The sequence below is a fragment of the Lampris incognitus genome, chromosome 4 (assembly GCF_029633865.1).
Source record: "Lampris incognitus isolate fLamInc1 chromosome 4, fLamInc1.hap2, whole genome shotgun sequence".
Taxonomy (NCBI): Eukaryota; Metazoa; Chordata; class Actinopteri; order Lampriformes; family Lampridae; genus Lampris; species Lampris incognitus.
The window spans coordinates 71,322,924-71,348,259 of record NC_079214.1 but is presented as its reverse complement, the minus strand read 5'-3'; the positions used below and the strand labels follow the sequence as shown (position 1 = coordinate 71,348,259).

The following is a 25,336-nucleotide window of genomic DNA, read 5'->3' as shown; positions in this document are numbered from 1 at the left end:
TCCGCTAACCTCACAGGTGATCTCCACCCACAGTGTCACTTAACGCAATTTGTCCCATAAAACTGGGCGGATTTGAAATGTGCTCTCTTGCTGTGGAACGTAGACACCACAAGCATTCAGATACCCTTTCTGCAGAAGAACGACGAGAACAAAGTACAACGTGTCTCCACGTCATGGCTGGCCACGGTTTTACTGTAAAATAACCTCATCTTGTTAATCTGCTAATCAGACTTTTAATAATTATTAAAAGTCGTTTCCTGTGTGTTTCTCTGAAGCAAAGATAGAAATCTGTGTAAATCAAGAATTTACAACTTCACTGTCTGGCCAGAAGCAGCAGTCTCTGAACTCCAGGACTGTTTTGAAAACACAGACTGGAGTATTTTTGCACATTCAGCTACCCATGGCTCCCCTATAGACACTAATGAACACACATCTGCCATACTAGCCTACATTAACTTTTGCACTGAGAGTGTCACAACAAAAAAACAGTCCGCACCTTTCCAAACCAGAAACCCTGGATCACCAGTGAGGTCCGGCAGCTGCTGAAAGTCCGGGATGCAGCGTTCAAGTCAGGTAACTGTGAGGCCTACAGCGCAGCCAGATCCAACCTCAAAAAGGGCATCAGAACAGCCAAACATAAATATTCCCTACGAATAGAGGACCACTTTCACAATAACTCTGATCCTCGGCGAATGTGGCAAAGCATTCAGTCTATCACAGATCACAAAAGCTCTAATCGCGGTCCCACTGTCCATGATGCCTCCCTGCCAGACAAGCTAAATCATTTCTATGCCCGCTTCGACAAGGACAATACTGACCCAGCCACAAAAATCCCCAGCCACCCAGAAAACCAGGTGCTCACTCTATCAGTCGCAGGGGTCAGAGAATCACTGCGCAGAGTGAACACACGGAAGGCTGCAGGACCAAACGGCATACCGGGTTGGGTCTACCGGGAATGTGCCGACCAGCTGGCTGAGGTCTTCACACCTGTATTTAACCTCTCACTGTCCCAATCTAAAGTCCCAGCATGCTTTAAGACCACCTCTATCATTCCTGTCTCCAAGAAACCAACATCCACATGTCTGAATGACTACCAACCCATAGCACACACCCCCATTGCCATGAAGTGTTTTGAGAGACTGGTTCTGGCTCACATCAAAAACATTATCCCCCCCACATTCGACCCACATCAGTTCGTCTACCATCCCAAAAGGTCTACTGAGGATGCCATTGCCACTGCCCTGCACGTTGCTCTGACCCACCTTGAACTTAACCATACATACATCCGGATGCTGTTTATAGATTACAGCTCTGCCTTCAACACTATCATCCCCGCCAAACTAACCACCAAACTCCTCTCCCTTGGCCTCAACCCCTCCCTCTGTAACTGGATCCTGGACTTCCTGACCAACAGACCTCAGTCTGTTAGGTAAGGTGACCACACCTCCTCCACCCTGACCCTCAGCACAGGTGCCCCTCAAGGCTGTGTTCTGCGCCCCCTCCTTTTCTCCCTCTTTACCCACGACTGCCTGCCAACTCACCCCCCAAATGTTATAGTTAAGTTTGCAGATGACACCACAGTCATTGGCCGTATCACCAACAATGACGAGACGGCCTACAGAGATGAGATTGAGCACCTCACATCATGGTGTACTACCCCCCAAAATTCTCACCAACTTCTACCACTGCACCATAGAGCATCCTGACCATCTGCATCTCAGTGTGGTACGGCAACTGCACCTCAGTAGACCAGAAAGCTCTGCAGCGGATCGTCAAGGCGGCACAGCATATCACCGGTACCCAGCTCCCAGCCATAAAAGACATTTATCACAAACGCTGCCTTCGAAGGGGTCTGAGCATCAGCAGAGATCCCACCCACCCAAACCATGGGCTGTTCTCCCCCCTGTGCTCTAAGAGGCGTTACAGGAGCCTCAGAGCCCGCACGACCAGGCTCAAAAACAGCTTCTTTCCACAAGCTGTTGCCCACCTGAACCTGGCTACCCACAGAATGTCTGTAGATATTTTTACATATTTTGTACTCTTGCTTTTTTTTAACTTATTTTAGCTATTAGTCTTCGTGTGTATATCTTATATTGTGTTTGCTGTATTTGTCTGTGTCTGTCTTGCACTGTTTGGTGAAGCCACAGCCCTCATTTCATTTTTGTGCCTGCACATTGTTTTTAATGACAATAAATTGAATTGATTGATTGATCTGAACTGATTCATTTGGATTATCTGAATTTCCTACGATCACACATACATGGTGCCCCAAACTTATAAGGAGAGCATCATTACATCGTAGCCATTGATCGCCACAGTAGAGTTTTCCAGGCACAATAAAAACAGGGATGCACTAGCTAGTTTGCCCCGTTTGGTTAACGTTCTCTTACACTTTTAATCAATAAGTTTCAACATTAGCTCAATTTTGTGTTCCTGTAACCCATCGCACCTAGCCAGCCTCTGTTCCAGAATGACAGGTTGTTTGCAAGATCAGAAGGTTTTGCCTCAAAGAACAGAGCCAAAAATGGAAACTGGTGTGAACAACATCCATGAAGGGCATTTTACAATAAATACATTTGAGCAAAAGTGTATATTTCTGTTGAACAGAACTGAGCAGTTCCATATTCTCCGTTGTGAATAGTATACTGTACAGTACGAGAACGCCTCTTTCCAAATTCCTCAAAAGATGGTTAGATTTACTTTTGATTTTTAGCTACTTTTTTCCACATACTGTTTAAGACAGCCACTATTCCCTAATTTTTACTTTCCATCTCCAAGTTTGATACACTTGTTTAGGTAATCCAGTATTGCATTTTATGTGTTCTATGTGAAAAATCCTACTTATATGTAAGCTTGGCGAGCAAAAGGAGATGCTCATATTAATCACTAAAGTCGTGTTAGTTTTGTCAACATAAGAAGAGAGTTATGTTCAGAAATGTAAACAACTGCTTTAACGTTGCAATGAAAGCAATCTGATTAAAAACCGCATGTGCTGTGATTAACATTTTTAACAGTGCAAGAACAGCCTGGAATCACTCAAAAAAATTCAAGTTCTCTCCAGGAGGGACTGCACTCTTCCCATTCCTTGTCCACAGCCCAAATGTATCCTCCTTTAAACCATTTAGCATATCTGTGGAACCAAACAAATACACAATTACACAGACGCTCTCATGTCAGCCTGCACGTATCCACAGGCAGAAGTATGGAATTGTTTACTGCTACTCTTACCTTGCAATTTAAGAGAGTTCTCTCCAGATATAGATAAGCAAATATTTGGTCAAACTCGGTACTCTTAACGGTAACAGACCCCCTGTTACCGATCAGATGTCACACTCAGGGGGGAGGGAAAGATAGTGAGAGAAAACTAAGAGAAGCCCCTTTTCAAAAGATTCCTAAAAAGGAAGCTGGAGACTAGCAATGGGAACAAGATAGAAGGCTGAACAAAGAGAAGAACAGGAGAAGAGGGATTTCCCAATTAGTGAGGACAGCGGGGCCTTAAAAAACTTTTAAATAAACTATCATTAAGCACTTAGTTGAAACAGGAAATGCCAAGACGTGTACATGCTCCAAAGGACAAACATGTATTCTGGAAATTATGGGAGGACTCCAAGGGTCTGATCTGTCACTTCATGACAAGGAAATCTCTGGACAAGAAAAACATTTTAACAAACATTTAACATGTTATACAGAGGACAGAATTCCAAACCATCAACATATGAGATAAGGAAGTTGGTGATGAGTGAGGACAGGACAAGGCCACTTGATAACCAGGAAAATACTGTACAACCCATATGCATAACACATTAACTTCCAAATGTTCCAGAGGCGTGGTCAGATCTGCTGTTATGAACTCTTAACTTGAAATGATTGATGTGAATGTTGCATGCCCAGTTCATGTTCCAAGACAGACAGTAGAGCCACTAGACCTTCACAGGACAGAAAGTCACAACAAGAGATGATGCAACCTTTTGCTCTGTCAGACTCAGGGATCTTTGCTCTGTTTCCTACTCTACTGATAACTAACAGAAATAAAATCATTTCCAGTACAGATGTGCTGAGTTAAAATGCCAGATTTGCCACTCAGTAAACTGTGTGACAGTTGCTGAGTGTGGCTGAAGCCTTGTGATTGCCATGACTTGTAAAAGATAAATGTTATTGGCTTCAGATTTCTGCCAAACAATAAAGCTTAGCTCTCAAAGTAATTTAGCTCATTTAGATACTGCTCATTTCTCATTGAGATTAACATTTCTGCCCAAACAGGATACATGGTTTCTCTCTTCATTCCCTCTTCTACATTTCCATAACACAGGGGAAAAAACTGAAGATAAAATCAACAAAGAAACCAATAGAGAGCCAAACAATAACAGGCATAAGTGACTGAGCTTAACCAAATGTTCAACTCAAATTTAACTAAGTCCATTGCTCAGTTTAAGGAATGCCTAGAATGCAGAGGCATTACAACAAGTGGATTGCACACCAAAGGAGGAGGGGAGAAGAAATAAAGACTTAGGGGAACTCTTGGAAGAATGGGAAAAAAACACCACACTTGGTGATATCGATGTTTTTGTTTTTTGCACACAGACTTAAGCTTCAGATCAAAGTGACAAAATGACAGAAAAAATGTTCCATTTGTGCCGCATTAAAAAAAACCTTAAAGGCAGTCTCCGCTGCTGCCTATGGAGTGTTTTCAAGTAGAAATTTGCCATATACCATTGACATAGTGGAAAATTTCTGGTTCACTACTCTTAAATGTGGTATGTGTTATAACCTCTTAAGAGAGGAAAGTATTTAACACATAAGTTTGAGAGCTTAATGTTTTAAAGGTATGAGTATGATTTGAAATTTTCAAGATTTAATTAGATCAGTTTTCAGCTTTGTAGAATCTGAAAAACTGAAAAAAAGTAGTTATACGCTGTGGATGGAATAAAAGGTTATTAAGTATACAAATTTAATTTTGCACCACTTTGGAAATACTTTACTTGCACAGGTGCCTTCAGTAAGAATTTTCCAAGCCAAGTTTGAATTCTTTGTCCATCTCAATCTTGCCCGTCTTGCTTTGTCTCCAAACCATCCAACCTGAGCTGTCCCTCCAATATAATCGTTCCCAATCCTGTCCTTCTTCGTCACTCCCAATGAAAATATTAGCATCTTCAACTCTAGCACCTCCGGCTCCACCTCCTGTCTTTTCATCAGTACCACTGTCTCCAAACCATATAACATAGCTGGTCTCACAACCATCTTGTAAACATTCCCTTTAACTCTTGCCGGTACCCTTCTGTCGCAAATCACTCCTGACACTCGTCTCACCCACTCCACCCTGCCTACACTCTCTTCTTCACCTCTCTTCTGCACTCCCCGTTACTTTGGACAGTTGACCCCAAGAATTTAAACTCATACGCCTTCATCACCTCTACTCATTGCATCCCCACCATTCCACTGTCCTCTCTCTCTCTCATTCAGGCATATGTATTCCATCTTACTCCTACTGACTTTCATTCCTCTTCTCTCCAGTGCATACCTCCACCTCTCCAGGCTCTCCTCCACCTGCACCCTACTCTCGCTAAAAATCACAATGTCATCTGCAAACGTGATATTCCATGAAGACTCCTGCCTGATCTCATCCGTCAACCTGTCCATCACCATTGCAAACAAGAAAGGGCTCCGAGCCGATCCTTGATGCAATCCCAGCTCCACCTTGAATCCATCTGTCATTCCAACCACACACCTCACCACTGTCACACTTCCCTCATACATATCCTGCACCACTCCTACATAATTATGACACTCCCAACTTACTCATACAATACCACACCTCCTCTCTCGGCACCCTGTCATATGCTTTCTCTAAATCCACAAAGACAATTTAACTCCTTCTGGCCTTCTCTATACTTAATTAACATTCTCACAGCAAACATAGCATCTATAGTCATGTCTCAGGCCTTTTTACTCATTCTGATGAGATTCTAATTCATGGTGATTTCAATATTCATCTGAATAAGGCTGCTGATCCTCTAAGTAAAGCCTTTCTGGTGCTTGTTGATACTTTTGGGTTCACTCAGTTTGTTCAAGAGTCGACTTGCTGCAGTGGTAACACCCTTGATGTGGTTTTATCTAAAGGGGTAGCTGTTTCTGTTCTGAATGTCTTGCCTTCCACATCTGCGGCGTCAGATCATTTTCTCATTAAATGTGAAGCATTATTGGACTGTCCAGTTAATTTCGGCACAGATGTAATTTCCACTCGCCACATTGATCCATCCACTGTAGGTGCATTTGGCCAGCAACTAACTGAAGTCTTGGCTTCTTGCACCATAGAGACTGACTCTGTTGAAAATTTCACTAGCGACTTAAATATGGCCATCTCTCATCTTCCCGATTCAGTTGCACCTCTCACTACCAAAGCAGCCTACACCCTGGTTTAACAATGAGACGTGCTCTTGAGTGGGCCTGCAGGAGACTGGAATGTACATGGGGAAAATCAAAATCGGAAGGTTTATACCTATCTTGGCATGAGTTTTTATTGAAATACAAGTGTGCTTTAGTAGCTGCTGCAAAAGCAGCATATCTCTCTTGCCTAATCAATATTAGTAAACATAATCTCAGATTTCTCTTTGATCCTGTATCTAAACTTACTGAAAAACAGCCATCTATTAGCTGCTCACCAGTCATGGCCCATGAGTTTCTAGACGTTTCCTGCAATAAGGTTGTTGAGATCAAAAACAAAATTAGTTCTTTAACTCCAGCTACTTCTGCCGATCCCGTCTTACCAAATTCACATCTATACAATGAGTCATTTATAGTCCCTGTTATCACAGCTTTTGAGACTATCTCTCTTGACATGTTGACTAAGCTCATGTCAGCTTCTAAACCAACTAATTGCCTATTTGACCCCTTACCAGCAAAACTTTTTAAAGACCCCTGGCCTTTCCTGGAACCTACAATGTTAGACATTGTTAATTTTTCACTTACTATTGGCGCTGTTCCCAGCAGTTTTAAGACAGCTGTGGTCAAACCTCTACTTAAGAAACCACAACTCGATCCAGGGTCTCTTAATAATTATCGACCAGTCTCTAATCTTCTATTCTTTTCTGAAGTACTAGAGAGAATTGTGTATAAACAATTTGACCCATATAAACGAAAACCATCTATATGAACCTTTTCAGTCGGTTTTCAGGGCCTGTCACTCCACTGAAACTGTTCTGACCAGAGTGGTGAACGACATTCTACTAGCTATGGACTCTTGATTCCACCTCTGTGCTTTTACTACTGGACCTCAGTACAGACTTTGACATCATTGATCACTGTATACTATTAGACAGATTAAATTGTAATTTTGTTGTAATTTTGGCCAAATGTCTGGCCTGCGCCGACCCATTGGCACTAATGCACCTGTCATAACATGTGAAATAAAGTGCATGCTGCTCTACTTTATTTTGACTTCACCCCACACTGTACACTTGACCAATGCCGTAGAGTGCATGTAGACATAAGACTTTCTCCATGCTCTCTTCAGTCCTTGACTAGACAGAGCCACTCACCAGCTAAGTCACAGATAATCAATAATTGTCCTAAACCAAGAACATGGCCTGCACGAAAAAGCGGGAAGTCGACCAGGAAAACTGTCAGTTCAAATCTGACTGGACTGATCAGTTTTGTTTTATTTTACCAGACCACGCCAATGCCAAAATGACATGCATGCAGACCGTAGCTGTCTACAAAGCAGATAACCTCAAGTGGCACTTCAACACTATGTATGCTACCAATTTTAAAGCCAACTACTAGGGGTGGGAATCTCTAAGCACCTCACAATTCGGTTCGATTCCGATTCAGAGGTCTATGATTAGGGTTGGGTATCGAAAACGGTGCCGATATGGTCCCGACTGAAATATCTCGGTCCTACCGAGTATCAAACTCTTTGGAAAAAAACGGTGCCAAATTTTGATACTTTACCGTAGACGACATGAACGCTATCGCAGCTAACCAATCACTACCGGCATTGTTGTACACAGGTGACCCACTGACAAGTCAGCATGAAGCTATTTGGTATGCATGTGCGTCTTGTGACTGCGTTGGAGTTGAAAACTGGCAAGCAAGATTCAGTTCTCTGGTTGGCAGCAACTACAACCGGCTGTCCAGGTCCCTTTTCCTTCAACGTCATAGAAGCCAAAATGCTTCCATATGCTGGCTTTTAAGCCAGAGGCTGCCGGTCGGATTGTATCCAACTTCGGTTGCTCGCACTCAGCCATTCTCACCACAACTGAAGAAGTGGCCTTGCTTGGAAGGTAGACACGACGCACATGTTTTACGCCCGTTATGTTTCATCATTCAGTTGGTTCAGCAGCAGCCGTAAGGAGCGTACATCCCAGTCAAGAATTGAGCTTTACATTTCCGATTATTGAGTTGTCTGCATCGAGACAGTCTTTTATGAGAGAATATTGATGCATCTAAGAATCGATTTTCCCCTCGTCCCTACTAAATACCTTACTAAATCAGATCACCGCAAACAAAAAACAGCAAATATAACAACATCATACAAGCACTCCATTTCTACCATCCTGGAAATCAACATCGGCACAAGAGAGTGCAGCAGCTGCATCACAGCATGTTTCAAGGAGCCTTGCTAAAGCTAAGAAGACATTCACTGATGCTGAGTTGAGTAAAACGTGTGCAACTGATATGGTTGGAGAAGTTTTAAGTCATGATGAGAAAAACAAGAAAACGGTTGTGGAGCTATTAAAGCAGGTGCCATTGTTGGCTAGCACGGCAACAAGAAGAGTAGAACTTTTAGTGGAGGAGTGTTTTTCCAATCTACTCACCGACTTGAAGAAAGTGGATGCCATATCACTAGCCAGAGACTCGTCCTGTGACTGAACCCATATGGAACAGCTATCTGTGTTCACAAGATCTTCTGATGGGAAGACCTTTTGGGAAGAGCTGCTTTGTTTGCTTCCTCTGCCTGGGCGCACGACTGGGGAAATCATCTTTAATGAATTAACAGTTCTTTAAGAAGAACAGCTTAGATGTAAGCAAAATTGTGTCCGTTGTCACCGATGAGGCTCCGTCAATGGTGGGACAACACAAGGGCTTGGTAAGCAGGCTTGCTACTGTTAACCCAGCACTCTTGGCATTTCATTGCATTATTATTTTATTTCGTTTCTGTTTTTCTTGTTTCTATTTGTTTCTATTTTCTTGTTATCTTGTTAGTTTTTTTTCTTACTAGAGCGTGAGAGTCTGTAGTAGAACCCAATTTCCCCTCGGGGATGACTGAAGAATTCTGATTCACAGATAAGTGTTGTGCACTAAACTGTGTAGGGAAATGAAAGAGGTGATGGATACTGTGACGAGACTGATAAAGTTCATGTTCGCGAGAGTTCTAGTCTGCAAGATCGCCTTTTCAGAGCATTGCTGGAGGAAATGTCAGCAGAACACAAGGAACTTTGCTGCATAATGATGTTGGCTGGCTGAGCAAAGCCTGTGTGTTGGGAGAGGGTGTGCGACCTGTGCGATGAGCTTGTGTCATTTTTATCCAGACTGTGGAGCCTAAAAGCCCAAGAATATCAGAGGGTTTTAAGTGACAATAAGGTGATGGCATATGTTATTTTTTTGTTGTTGTGTGACATCATGTCTCATCCAAATCACCTTAATCTGCAATTACAAGGCAAGAACCACACTGCTGCAGACATGTACGAGGAGGTTGAAGCTTTCCGGTCAAAGCTGAACCCTTTAGAGAGACATTCATGGGAGACATACGAAATGTGGGAAGATCCAGCAATGAAAGGATTTGGTGATGAGTCTGGCAGAAAACTTCAAGCAACAATTTGAAAGCCCCTAAACTCTCAGGTGACATCCTCCTCTTCCTGGGACAGCCACTCTCCATTTCGACTGACAGCCAGTGGACTGCAGAGGCCAAAAGGCTGGTGCCTTCCATAGATGAGGCAACCCTTCAGATGGAGGTCTTGGAGATGGGAACATCTGATTTTCTCAAAGCACAACACAAGGATGTTGGGGTGAGTGACTTTTGGATCAACGTGATTCCCCAAACTCGATTCAAAAACATGAGAGCTGTTGTAATGCTCCTACTCACAATGTTCCCCTCCATGTACACATGTGAGTCATGGTTTTCTTCAATGAACTGGATCAAGAACCAGGAAAGAAACACACTCTCCAATGCACATCTTTGCCAGTGCTTCAGGCTTGCCACAACAGAGTACAGGCCCGACATCAGAAGGATCACCTCATCCCCTAACTCTCACTCCTCTCACTTTTTTTGCATTTTTTTTCTTGTGTGACCCTCAACACAGGCTTTAAGAATCTCAGGCCTAAATTATTACTACCACCACTACTACTACTACTATTGCTACTACTACTACTACTAACAATAGAAATAATGATAATCGTAACAATAATAATAACACTAAAAATAATGATAATAATAATAATCACAATAGCAGCAGCAACAACATCTGCACATAAAACAACTTTTGCTGGCGCAATGGGAAAAAAACGCGGATGTTTTGGCCCTTGACTTGGCATGCATAACATTATTTGGCCCTTTGGGAAAAGTAATTGGGGAACCCTGGTATATACCATAATGCCCAGCCCTGCTTACAAGTGTAAGTAGGACTACACATGGTATCGGTTAGTACTCACCATCTCCACCCCCTGAGGAAATGCTGTTCCATCCCAGTCCTTCTTGGGGAAGCGCTGAATGATCTTCCCACATCCCTCTCCGGAACCTGGGGATGAAAAGGGGTGAAGATCGGGTTCATATATGCAGAGGCTTAGGGTGGACGGCAGCAATGTATGACAAACTCAGTCTTTTGACAATTGCGCTACATACTGTGAAGTTTTAAAATGGACTAAGTAAACAATGTGTAGTGTAATGTGTATTTTGGAAGAGTTTGTGGTATATCAATGCTTCCATTCAGAGATGCTATGGAAAAAAACAAAACTGGGGCAAACCTGCTCTCACAAGATATTCACATCACACACATGCATTGTACTCTTGTCATGCAACAGTGAAGCGATAGTGTAGAATAATAAATTGATAGTGTAGAATAATAAGTAGTGTAGAATAATAACTTAATGGTATAGAATAATGAATTAAGGGTCCGCGGTGGTGTAGCGGTCTAAGCATCGGCTTTGTGTCGATGCAGTTGCCCATTGGGGACCGGGGTTCGCGCCCCAGTCTCGTCAGATCTGACTATGGCCGGACTCGACGAAGCAGCAATAATTGGCAATGCGGTCTTCGGGAGGGGGGCGGAGTCAGCTTGTGTTCATCACATAAATGCATCTCTGTGTGTGTCGGAAAAAGCAGTGGTTCGGCCTGGATTCGCCTTGTCACGAAAGTGGGGAGGCGTCTCCTTCGAGACTGCCGGCCGGAGAGACGCAGTTGGCGAACACATGCAGTATGAGGGTGGGTGTTTGAACTAAAATAGGGATCGATTGGCCACTAAATAGGGAGAAAAAAGGGAAAAATCAGAAATAAATTCAGAATAAAAAAGAATAATAAATTAATAGTGCAGAATAATAAATGGTGTAGAATAATAAAGAGAGTGTAGAATATAGTTTAGAATAATAAATTAATAGTGTAGAATAATAAATAGCACAGAATAAATTAATATTACAAAATAATAGTGTAGAATAATAAATGGTGTAGAATAATAAGTTAATAGTGTAAAATAATAAGTTAATAGTGTAGAATAACAATGTAGAATAATACATAGTGTAGAATAATAGTGTAGAATAATAAATTAATAGTGTAGAATAATAGTGTAGAATAAATTAATAGTGTAGAATAATAGAATAATAAATTATAGTAGAGAATAAATTAATAGTGTAGAATAATAAAGTGTAGGATAATAAGTTCATAGTACAGAATAATAAATTGTGTAGAATAAAAGCTTAGAATACTAAATAGTACAGAATAACAAGTTAATAGTGTAGAATAACAAGTTAATAGTGTAGACTAATAGTGTAGAATAATAAATTAATAGTACAGAATAATAAATTAATAGCTTAGAATACTCAATTAATAGTATAGAACAACAAGTTAATCGTGTGGAATAATAAATAGTGTAAAATAATAGTGTAGAATAATAAATTAATAGCGTAGAATAATAAATTGTGTAGAACAAGTGTAGAATAATAAATTAATAGTATAGAATAAATTAATAGTGCAGAATAATAAGTTAATAGTGTAGAATAAATAAATGTGTAGAATAATAGTGTAGAATAATAAATTAATGGTATAGAAGAATAAATTAAGTGAAGAATAAATTAATAGTGTAGAATAATAAATAGTGTAGAATAAATTATAGTATAGAATAATAAATTGTGTAGCAAATAAATTAATAGTATAGAATAATAAATTGCGTAGAATAATAAGTTAATAGTATAGAATAATAAATTAATATTGCAGAATAACAAATTAAAAGTATAGAATAAATTAATAGTGTAGAATAATAAATTAATCGCGCAGAATAATAAAATATTCCTGACAAGCCATAAGAAGACAGGACAGAAGAGATAAATAACACTGATGTGTGAATCCATTTCTAGACATCACATTGTGACTGGCAGAGTTAATGCTATGTGGAGTCAGATATTGAACAAATACGTTCGTCATAGAGAAAAAGAAAAAGAAAAAAAAACAACTTACAGATGAAAACAACAGGCCAGTGTGTGGATCACAGGATCTCAGTACAGACAGAGGAGGTAGTGTGCAACCCCAGCACCACAGAATGAGGCCAGAGCTTGGGAGTTTGCTTGTGTTTGGACAATTGTGTGTGTGTGTGTGTGTGTGTGTGTGTGTGTTGTGTGATGACGCCTGAAGATATGAAAATACTGTGCATTTTACAGGTCCTCGGTGTTTACATGCAGTTAAATAAAGTGACAGCAGTCTGCAGGTGGCTGCATAGTGAGATGAACCTCATCCCACAGTGATCCAACTGAAGCTGCTACCCAACAGAAAAGGGTGGCATAAACCTTTTGATGATCATTGGTGGGTTGCGGTGAGGACTGGGCAGGAGAAGGGACAAACTTCATGCTGTAGGGGCGTCTGGGTAACGTAGCGGCCCATTCCGTTGCCTACCAACATGGGGATCGCCAGTTCGAATCCCCGTGTTACCTCCGGCTTGGTCGGGCGTCCCTACAGACACAATTGGCCGTATATGCAGGTGGGAAGCCGGATGCGGGTATGTGTCTTGTTCGCTGCACTAGCGCCTCCTCTGGTCGGTCGGGGTGCTTGTTCGGGGAGGGCTGGAGGGAATAGCGTGATCCGCCCACACGCTACAGCCACCTGGTGAAACTCCTCACTGACAGGTGAAAAAAAGTGGCTGGTGACTCCACATGTATCGGAAGAGGCATATGGTAGTCTGCAGCCCTCCCCGGATCAGCAGAGGGGGTGGAGTAGAAACCGGGACAGCTCGGAAGAGTGGGGTAATTGGCTGGATACAAATGGGGAGGGGAAAAAGGGGGGGATAAGACAAAAACAAAAACAAACAAACAAAAAAATGCATGCTCTTGACTTTGAATTTCAAAGACTTCAACATTGTCGAGCTTGCTACCGTAGCCTACCATAGTGTTTTTTTCCACTTCCAGTGTCGGAAGATGGCGGCACGAATTTACATTTGCGGCAGCCTCACCTAGTACCGTCCATGTAGTGTCTTTGTCCACGTCTAAGTTTTGTCTTCGTTTGATGGCCGGGAGAGCTGGCGCTGGATCGGCTGGGAGAGCGGGGCAGGCTAAGCTAATTGCTAGCCCATGCAGACCAGCAGTTCCAAAAACACCGAGGTGGTCTGGCGACGACCTCACCTGGCGTTGACTGTGGTGTTTTTGATGTCGTCGTGAGGAGTGCAGGATGTGTGTTGAGGGTATCTGGCTGGGAGAGCTTGGTCTGCTTCGTCCAGTGGGCCCGGGGACTACGGCCCCTACCTGGAGCTGCCCGTGAGGAGGAAACGCTAAGGGCGCGGGGTGAGCTAAGCTAATTTTTAGCTCATGCAGACCGGCGGTTCCGACAGTCATCCTGGCTGGCGTTCCTTCCCTTGGACAGTGATTTGTTGATTTAGTTTGTGTAAGTGTGTTAGTTTGGATATGTGTTGTAATATCCATAGGTCAGGATATAATGGTATGATCCAGTAATGGTCTAGTCCAGCACAACGCTAGGTGATGACGTCACTGACCTATCCTGGAGATTCAGGAAGCGCACCAGACGGAAGGGATCGTGATTGCATGGCAGACCACAGTAAACACGGAACACCAAACGTTATTTAATGTGTGGACATTGCTTCATTCGAGACACTGTAGAGTGACTGTTAGGAGGCAACCCTTTTAAATATTACATGGTGTCAGAATCAACGCGCTAGTGCTCACATCGTCCTGACGACAAGAGATGGAGGCTACCGGTGTTCCGATGCCACGGATGGATTGGGACTCATCCAACCTTCCCGATGCGCGGAGAAAGTTTCGCCAGCATGTGGAGCTTATGTTTGTCGGACCGCTAAGTGCAAAAAAGGAGGAGGAAAAATGCAGCTACTTGCTGTTATGGATTGGAGAGAAGGGCAGAGACGTCTTCAACACACGGACTCTAGCTGCAGACCAGAAAACGGTATTGAAAACCTATTATGACGGCTTTGAAGCCTACGTAAGGCCCAAAGCTAACCCCATCTTTGCTCGTTTTAAGTTCCACGAAAAGATGCAAGGCGACGGTGACAATGTTGACCAGTTTGTGACTGAATTAAGACTACTAGTGAAAGACTGTGATTATCCTAACAGTGACGAGATGGTCAGGGACAGAATTGTGTTCGCCACAAACTCAACAAGAGTGAGAGAAAAGCTTCTCTGTGTAGGTCTAGAGCTAACACTGGAAAGGGCTATTGACATAGCACGATCACACGACCGATCACAGCAGCAATTAAAAACAACGGATCCCCCACAGCAGGCGTAATCAACCCGTCTGTAGATGCAGTTAGTAAGAAGCCGTTCAGAAGAGGACAGGCACGTCACGGCCGCAAAACTGTAAACACACCTGATGCTAACAGTGCCATGCAAAACAAAGGATGTGGTAGGTGCGGAGGAGAGCACAGCCCGACTGAGGAATGTCCAGCAAAGGGACGCCAGTGTAACAAATGCAAAAAATTCAGTCACTATGCTAGGGTGTGTAGGACACCACCACAGCACCGTCGAGCACAATATAAAGCAAAGAAAGTGCATGCTATTGCAGAGAGCGCTGAACAGCAATCAGAAGATGAACTGTACATTGACACTATAACTAAACAGCATGAAAACACAAATAAAGAACAGGCCTTTGCAGAATTGGAAATAGGCAAACAGAGACACAAGTTAAAGTTCAAAATAGACACAGGTGCCCAGGCCAACATAATACCAGCAAACACATTCCACCAACTGTTTGGAAATGTAGTGCTAGGCCCACTGTCCAGGCTTTCGGGATATGGTGGGAACACACTCAGTGTGAAAGGTGCCTGTAAGTTAACCCACAGGTACAAAAAGAAAACAGTAATGCTAGATTTTGACATGTCTGTGCAGAAAACGCTCCTCCCGTCCTAGGCATGAGAGCATGTCTAGACCTGAACATTGTCAAAATAGTGCATATGGTCAATGCGCAGCCAGAACCACACATGAGCCCGATGGATAAGTATCTGAAACTTGAAGTAACACCAGTGGTGTGCCCGTCTCGCCGCATCCCATAGGCTTTGCGGAGCTGACTCAAAGACGAGTTAGATGAAATGAAGAAAATGGGCATAATCCAAAAGGTCACTGAACCAACAGAATGGGTAAACGCACTGGCGGTAGTGGAAAAGCCCAAAACAGGAAAGCTCAGGATTTGTTTAGATCTCCGCCCCTAAACAAAGCCATCCAGAGACCCCACTATCCACTCCTTACTCTAGATGACATTACGGCAAGACTGGCAGGGGCACATTACTTTAGCGTATTAGACGCCAGGTCTGGTTACTGGAACATAAAACTCAGTGAAGAGTCATCCATGCTAACCACATTTAACACTATCTATGGCAGACACAGGTTCAAGAGACTCCCGTTCGGAATCATATCTGCACAAGATGAGTTCCAGAGACGGGTGGACGAGGCCTATGAAGGACTCCACAACGTCGCCGCCATTATCGATGACATCATTGTATATGGCCACACCAAAGAGGAGCATGATGCCAACCTGCGTGCCATGCTGCAGGAAAGGACTATAATCAAACAAAGACAAGAGCATCATCTGTGTGCCCAAGGTGAGCTATTTTGGACAAATACTGACACAAGAGGGCGTCCGACCTGACCTCAACAAAGTCAAAGCAATCAAAGACATGCCCCCACCGCAGAGCAAGGCGGAGATAGACACAATATTGGGCATCATCACTTACCTGTCTAAGTTTGCCCCCAGACTCTCGGAGGCAACAGCCCCGCTCCGAGAACTGTTGAAAGAGAGCAGTGGGTTTATATGTGACTAACCAGGATGCTGCATTCCAGCAAGTGAAAAGCCTCTTAACACAAGAGCCCGGTCCCGTACTAGCCTACTTGACCCCACTAAGGATATGAAGCTGCAGGTGGATGCCTCCAAACATGGTTTAGGAGCAGTCCTGCTGCAGGATGAGAAACCAATTGCATATGCATCAAAGGCACTGAGTGAGACGGAAGTCAACTATGCTCAGATCGAAAAGGAGCTGTACGCCGTGCTCTTTGGATGCAAACGATTCCACCAATACCTGTATGGACATCAGTTGACCGTGGAGTCAGATCACAAGCCGCTTGAGTCAATCATGTGAAAGCCCTTGGCATCCGCACCGCCGCGGCTCCAGCACATGATACTACAGTTGCAAAGATACAGCGTCAAGATTGTTCACAAGCCCAGAAAGCAAATACCAGTCGCGGACACACTGTCTAGGAAACCGATTGAGTACATTGACAACTCCCTGAGTGAAGGCATGGATTCCCAAATACACACAGTGATCAACAGTGCTCCGGTGAGCGACTGGAAAATGGCAGAAATCAGATCTGCCACAGCCAAGGATGAGCAACTCTCGGCCTTGAGACAGGTTATCCAATCAGGGTGGCCTGAGACAGTCAATGTTCTGCTGTCGCTGAATACTGGAATCACAAGGACGAAATATCCATGACAGATGGCATTCTGTTAAAAGCAGAAAAAAATCATTGTGCCAAATCACTCAGAGCAGACATGCTTGTGCGCATACACACAGGCCATCTCGGCATGGAAAAGTGTAAGCAGCATGCTAGAGAGATTCGATTCTTGCCAGGGATGGTAAACAAATAGAGACACTAGCTGGATCTTGTAGCATTTGCCTAGAGCGACGCCACTCCGTCCCCAAAAAGCCAATGCTGCCACACCCCATTCCTGAACGACCTTGGCAGGTCAAAGCCACCGACCTGTTCAAATGGAACAACACTGACTATATAGTTGCAGTTGACTATTATAGCAGGTACTTTGAAGTAGAGAGAATCGCAAACCTCACTTCCCCAACTGTCACATTTGCAAGATTTGGAATACCCCAGTCTGTAGTGAGTGATAATGGTCCTTGCTACAGCTCACAAGATTTCAAGAGCTTTGCACATGCATGGGACTTTGAGCATGTCACAAGCAGCCCCCTGTACCCACAGAGCAACAGGTTGGCTGAGAAGACAGTGCAAACAGCCAAAGCCCTCATGGACAAAGCACACACACAGAGGTCAGACCCGTACCTCAGCTTTTTGGAATACAGGAACACACCAGTGGCTGGACTGAACTCCCCAGCACAGCTGTTAATGAGCAGAGCCTTACGCTCAGTCCTTCCAACCACTGCAAAACAGCTACAACCAGAACTCGCTTGTGGCAGCGCAGTCTATGGCAGGAGAGAACTGTGCCAAAAACAACAAAAACAGTATTATGATAGAAATGCCAAAATGCTACCTGCACTGCCGACAGGAGCCACAGTCCGAAGTCCAACAGCCAACTGGAACGTGGAAACCCACTACAGTTGTCAGACCAGCTGACACTCAAAGATCTTACAACATCATCACAGATGAAGGTCAAGTGCTTCGACGCAATCGACGACACCTTCTACAGACCAACGAATGTGATGCAGGTCAGGAAGTTAACACACACGACCAACAGGTGGAGCCCCAGACCACTGAGCGCAAGACTGTACAGCAAAGTGTGTCAGGCTCCCCAAGAGTGTCGCCACAACACGTCACTACCAAAAGTTATCTTGGACCTGTGACTGTTTGAAATCAACCTAAAAAAAAAGCAGAAAGGTTGCTATTGTGTTGCAAAAAAAAATGTTGAAAATGTGAATTGACGTTGCACTGAAATATGTGTATTATTGTTCATGATGTTCCGGAATGTTAATTGAGCTACTCAGGGCCATTGAAGATTCATTTGCAGATTTATTTCATTGGTGCAATAATTGAAAATGTCTATTTTGTTATTGATAGATTTCTGTTGACATTATAGCTTACTGCACTTGCATACCACCAAGTATTTTGTCTTTAGAAGAAGGGGGATGTAATATCCATAGGTCAGGGTATAATGGTATGATCCAGTAATGGTCTAGTCCAGCACGACGCTGGGTGATGACGTCACTGACCTATCCTGGAGATTCAGGAAGTGCACCAGACGGAAGGGATCATGATTGCATGGCAGACCACAGTAAACGCGGAACACCAAACTTTATTTAATGTGCGGACATTGCTTCATTCGAGACACTGTAGAGTGACTGTTAGGAGACAACCCTTTTAAATTTGACATGTGTGTTCTTGCAGTTTTGGATGTGTTGTTGTCTTTGTGTTGTACTGCTGTGGGCTGGGGGAAACGGCATTTCGTTTCATTTCATGTGTTCAAGTGCGTGAAATGAAATGACAAATAGTGTTCCTGACTGCTGATAGCCAATGTGTGTGTTGGTGGCCAGAGGAGGTCCAGGTGGTCTTCCTCGAATCATAAATTACATTACAAACAGGTGGAGTTGAGGTTACATCTCAGCTTTTAATCTCATTTAATAACAGTCTACTTCTGTTTTGACAGGACTCCTTATGTAAGTTGAAACTAAAAGCCCCTCGTGCGCAGCAGCCCTGTCTGGACTACACATATCGCTCTTATAAGCCACAACGTTGACCGGCTCACCGTGTTTGTTGTACATGGAAACCGATCACTTGGACTCTTCTCTCGGATACAAGTCATTTGGATAGTCCAGGACAGTGCCAAGCCAGGCGTACAGCGTTTAGTCACGTCATCTTGACCAGACTAATTAACCAGACGTAGTGTTTAATCACGTCATCTTGACCAGACTAATTAACCATACGTACTGCGTTTAGTCACGTCATCTTGACCAGACTAATTAACCAGACGTACTGCGTTTAGTCACGTCATCTTGACCAGACTAATTAACCAGACGTACTGCGTTTAGTCACGTCATCTTGACCAGACTAATTAACCAGACGTAGTGTTTAATCACGTCATCTTGACCAGACTAATTAACCAAACGTACTGCGTTTAATCACGTCATCTTGACCAGACTAATTAACCAGACGTAGTGTTTAATCACATCATCTTGACCAGACTAATTAACCAGACGTACTGCGTTTAGTTACGTCATCTTGACCAGACTAATTAACCAGACGTACTGCGTTTAGTCACGTCATCTTGACCAGACTAATTAACCAGACGTAGTATTTAATCACGTCATCTTGACCAGACTAATTAACCAGGCGTAGTGTGTTTAATCACTTCATCTTGACCAGACTAATTAACCGGGCGTAGTGTGTTTAGTCACGTCATCTTGACCAGACTAATTAACCAGGCTGACTTAATACAGCCCCACTTGGCCCTGTGAGCATGACACAACAACTCTTCCACATAATTCAAACGTGCTTTAATAACCGTGACACACACCTAAAAACTGTCCGTGTCAGAGAAGTTGGAAGTTACGAGGGGCGAGACGACATGAAGCTGAAACGCATCAGCAGGTTCTGGATTCAGTCACGGCCAAAAAATAGATGACAGCGCTGGACTGGATCAAGATGTTCTGCAGGAAATGTAGTCTCAGAATCAGCGTGATATGCTGAACGTGCATCCCTGACACACAGTCAAGCCAAGCACATTACAGGGGTGACGGAGCTGCCTCCCGTCCCCCCGCAGTCTGAAGACACCGGACGGAGAAAGATCCCGTCCGTGGTCAGACACATGAGGACCAGCCTCTGTCTCAGCGCTGCTTTTCAGGGGAATCATCCAATCATTCAGGTTCCCTCTGTGAACGCAAACTCTAAAGTTGCTGAGATGAACTCACACGCTGCACACCACGCTGACACACATGGACACTCAACTACACAATGCACCACCTTCACCCACCATCACTTACAAGACACACTACTCAACTCTCAAAATATGGTAGACTGGAGCAAACTGTGGGAAAAAATAGACCCCCAAAGTAAAAAAAAAAAACCCATCCCAAAAGGCTGTCTTCATGAATGCTCAGTAGTCCAGGTGAGGTTGAGTCAGTTCATGTGGACACAACGTTTGTCTCTCAGTGAACGTGTCCACATGAACTGACTCAACCTTCTGTGGTGTTCTTACCTGGATCACTGAGCATGCTTGAAGACATTTTAATTGGGCGTAATAAATCACGTCAACATTTTGTAATGAAGGGGGCATCCGGGTGGCGTGGCGGTCTATTCCATTGCCTACCAATATGGGGATCGCCAGTTCGAATCCCCGTGTTACCTCCGGCTGTGTCTACAGACACAATTGGCTGTGTCTGCGGGTGGGAAGCCGGCTGTGGGTATGTGTCCTGGTTGCTGCACCAGCGCCTCCTCTGGTCGGTCGGGGCGCTTGTTCGGGGGACTGGGGGGGAATAGTGTGATCCTCCCACACGCTACGTCCCCCTGGTGAAACTCCTCACTGTCAGGTGAAAAGAAGCAGCTGGTGACTCCACATGTATGGGAGGAGATGTGGTAGTCTGCAGCCCTCCCTGGATCAGCAGAGAGGGTGGAGCAGCAACTGGGACGGCTCGGAAGAGTGGGGTAATTGGACGGGTACATTGAGGATAAAAAGGGGGGAATGAAATAACATTATTTTTGTAATGATTCGCAACAAAACAAAAAATTTTATTTCTGGGTGGAAACATGACCAGAGCATTCTTAAAACAACAAAACGATGTTTTGTTTTGTTTTGGGGGGTGGACCCCCCCCCTTTTCTCCCAAACTGTATCCGGCCAATTACCCCACTCTTCCAAGCCGTCCCGGTCGCTGCTCCACCCCCTCTGCTGATCCGGGGAGGGCTGTAGACTACCACATGCCTCCTCCCATACATGTGGAGTCACCAGCCGCTTCTTTTCACCTGACAGTGAGGAGTTTCACCAGGGGGATGTAGTGCGTGGGAGGATCACGCTATTCCCCCCAGTTCCCCCTTCCCCTCGAACAGGTGCCCCGACTAACCAGAGGAGGCGCTAGTCTAGTGCATCGACCAGGACACATACTCACATCTGGCTTCCCACCCGCAGACACGGACAATTGTGTCTGTAGGACGCCCGACCAAGCCAGTGATCCCTGTGTTGGTAGGCAACAGAATAGACTGCTAAACTACCCGGATGTCCCCAACGATAAGTTTTTCACACATTTTAAAACAAAGTTATAGAGTGCTGCAAAAGAAACATACAGAAACTAAACAACATACACATACACTGATATACAGAAAATAAACATAAACATACAGTGATATACAGAAAGTATAAATTACAGCCACATTACAGGGAGGCAAGTCGCTAGAGATAGTTTTGACAAGTTTTTTTTTTTAAATCTGTTCACAAACTCAGCTGATCTAACAGAGGGAGGGAGACTGTTCCAGTGGGACGGGGCCCTTATGGCAAAAGCACAGTCACCTTTGGATTTGCAGAGGGAGTTGGGTATAGATAAAAGACCCTGGTCAGCAGATGGGCAGAAGTTCTGAAATGTATAAAGGGGCGAGATCTTGCAGGGCCTCATGTGTGATGAGCAGTATCTTAAAGTCTGGTCTTATATGTGATGAATAGTATCTGAAAGTCTGGTCTTATATGTGATGAGCAGTATCTGAAAGTCTGGTCTTATATGTGATGAGCAGTATCTTAAAGTCTGGTCTTATATGTGATGAATAGTATCTTAAAGTCTGGTCTTATATGTGATGAGCAGTATCTTGAAGTCTGGTCTTATATGTGAGGAGTAGTATCTTGAAGTCTGGTCTTATATGTGATGAATATTATCTTGAAGTCTGGTCTTATATGTGATGAATATTATCTTGAAGTCTGGTCTTATATGTGAGGAGTAGTATCTTGAAGTCTGGTCTTACATTTGATGAGTAGTATCTTGAAGTCTGGTCTTACATGTGATGAGTAGTATCTTGAAGTCTGGTCTTATATGTGATGAATATTATCTTGAAGTCTGGTCTTATATGTGAGGAGTACTATCTTGAAGTCTGGTCTTACATGTGATGAGTAGTATCTTGAAGTCTGGTCTTATATGTGATGAGCAGTATCTTGAAGTTTAGTCTTATGTATGATGAGCAGTATCTTGAAGTCTAGTCTTATATGTGATGAGTAGTATCTTAAAGTCTGGTCTTATATGTGATGAATAGTATCTTAAAGTCTGGTCTTATATGTGATGAGCAGTATCTTGAAGTCTGGTCTTATATGTGAGGAGTAGTATCTTGAAGTCTGGTCTTATATGTGATGAATATTATCTTGAAGTCTGGTCTTATATGTGATGAATATTATCTTGAAGTCTGGTCTTATATGTGAGGAGTAGTATCTTGAAGTCTGGTCTTACATGTGATGAGTAGTATCTTGAAGTCTGGTCTTACATGTGATGAGTAGTATCTTGAAGTCTGGTCTTATATGTGATGAAATTTATCTTGAAGTCTGGTCTTATATGTGAGGAGTACTATCTTGAAGTCTGGTCTTACATGTGATGAGTAGTATCTTGAAGTCTGGTCTTATATGTGATGAGAAGTATCTTGAAGTCTGGTCTTATATGCGATGAATAGTATCTTGAAGTCTGGTCTTATATGTGATGAGCAGTATCTTGAAGTCTAGTCTTATATGTGATGAGTAGTATCTTGAAGTCTAGTCTTATGTATGATGAGCAGTATGTTAAAGTCTGGTCTTATATGCGATGAGCAGTATCTTGAAGTCTAGTCTTATATGTTAAGGTCTGGTCTTATATGTGATGAGCAGTATCTTGAAGTCTGGTCTTATATGTGATGAATAGTATCTTGAAGTCTGGTCTTATATGTGATGAATAGTATCTTGAAGTCTGGTCTTATATGTGATGAATAGTATCTTGAAGTCTGGTCTTATATGTGATGAATAGTATCTTGAAGTCTGGTCTTATATGTGATGAGTAGTATCTTGAAGTCTAGTCTTATGTATGATGAGCAGTATCTTGAAGTCTGGTCTTATATGCGATGAATAGTATCTTGAGGTCTGGTCCTATATGTGATGAGCAGTATCTTGACGTCTGGTCTTATATGTGATGAATAGTATCTTGAAGTCTAGTCTTATATGTGATGAGTAGTATCTTGAAGTCTAGTCTTATGTATGATGAGCAGTATGTTAAAGTCTGGTCTTATATGCGATGAGCAGTATCTTGAAGTCTAGTCTTATATGTTAAAGTCTGGTCTTATATGTGATGAGCAGTATCTTGAAGTCTGGTCTTGTATGCGATGAGCAGTATCTTGAAGTCTGGTCTATACTGAACTGGGAGCCAGTGAAGGGATGCGAGGATTGGTTTAATGTGGGCTCTAACAGTGGTATTGGTTAGCAGTCTGGCTGCAGTGTTTTGCACAGGACACGGCTGCTTGGCTGAGACAGGAGAAAAGAGCACTGTAATAGTCAAGGCGTGTAAAAATTAGGGCATGATTAGTAATTCTAGATCTTTGCTTGATAGCAATGATTTGATTTTTGTGATGTTCTGGAATTAGAAAAAGCAAGTTTGCACAAGCTTATTAATGTGTGGGTCAAAAATAAATTGGTTGAATGTGTGTTAAAAGGAATTCCTTTCTTCAGCAAGCCAAAATTATCCTCCTAAACAGCATCAGTCAACATGCAGTTCATCACAGTGTATTGTCTGATCCTGCAACCTCGTCGTAACAGTATTTTAACTTCTCGGTCATTTATTCATTTGGGAAATTGTTTTCATTAATCAGAGCAGGAGGTAGAAGTCCTGCAACAAGAACAAGCCAGGGAGGTTGACATGTCATGTCTCTTGGGATTTAATGCACTTGTAAAGACAAATGCATAAAAACTAACACTTCAACCTGGAACTTACACTAACTCTGCTACCTACAAATAAGGCAGGATTGACTGAAGTGAAGTTTAAGGCTTTTAGCTTGAACACACAGTAGTCTATGGAATTCACAAGTAGGTCAACAGCTTACATCGGACCCCCCCCCCCCACCAATATGCAGGATCCATCCATCCATCCATCCATTATCAAAGCTGTTTAGCCCAATTGGGGTCGTGGGATGCTGGAGCCAGCAGTCACTGGGCAGCATGCGGGCAAACACCCATATTACCATACCATACAATATGCAGTATACATTGACTACTCAAGTGGGTCAGAAATACAAGAGAAACCCAATCAGCAAAATAAATCAGTAATAAGGGTTGAAATAACTTTTTTGACAATGTCGTTATTCAACCTCTACGACTACTACTACTTCCTTTGGCTGCTCCCGTTAGGGGTCGCCACAGCGGATCATCCGTTTCCATCTCTTCCTGTCTTCTGCATCTTCCTCTGTCACACCAGCCACCTGCACGTCCTCCCTCACCACATCCATAAACCTCCTCTTTGGTCTTCTTCTTCTCCTCTTCCCTGGCAGCTCCATAGTCAGCATCCTTCTCCCAATATACCCAGCATCTCTCCTCCACACATGTCCAAACCATCTCAATCTTGCCTGTCTTGCTTTGTCTCCAAACCGTCCAACCTGAGCTGTCCCTCGAATATAATCATTCCTAATCCTGTCCTTATATTAGAGGGACTGCTCAATTTGGATGGCTGGAGACAAAGCAAGAGAGGCAAAATGCCATTACTCAGCAATCTACATAACAGTCTACTTAAAAATGCCCCTGATGTCATGCTCTGGCCACAGGTCAGGTACCATGTGGAGGGGGGACAGAATGACTCAGACAAGCAGAGGAACCAAACTGCTTCACCTCATCACCTTGACACAGCCCTGAGAGGGCCGCGATCCAGCCTCCCACCCTGAGCGGCTCAAGCCTGCTGTCAACACCTCCTTAAGACACTGACCTCTGTCAGACAAAGAGGGTAATCAATTTTGATGAGGCCCTTGGACTTT

The 25,336-nt window shown here is 43.4% G+C and overlaps 1 protein-coding gene across 3 annotated transcripts in view; it reads right to left on the bottom strand.

Moving 5' to 3' along the window:
• The window catches only part of sbf2 (SET binding factor 2), a 364,253-nt gene that overhangs the window by 314,872 nt on the left and 24,045 nt on the right, over nt 1-25,336 (bottom strand). For all 3 annotated transcript variants that reach the window (XM_056278149.1, XM_056278150.1, XM_056278151.1), the window contains exon 2: nt 10,648-10,733. In XM_056278149.1, coding sequence (XP_056134124.1) covers nt 10,648-10,733 — 86 coding nt within the window. The remainder of the gene's footprint in view (nt 1-10,647; nt 10,734-25,336) is intronic.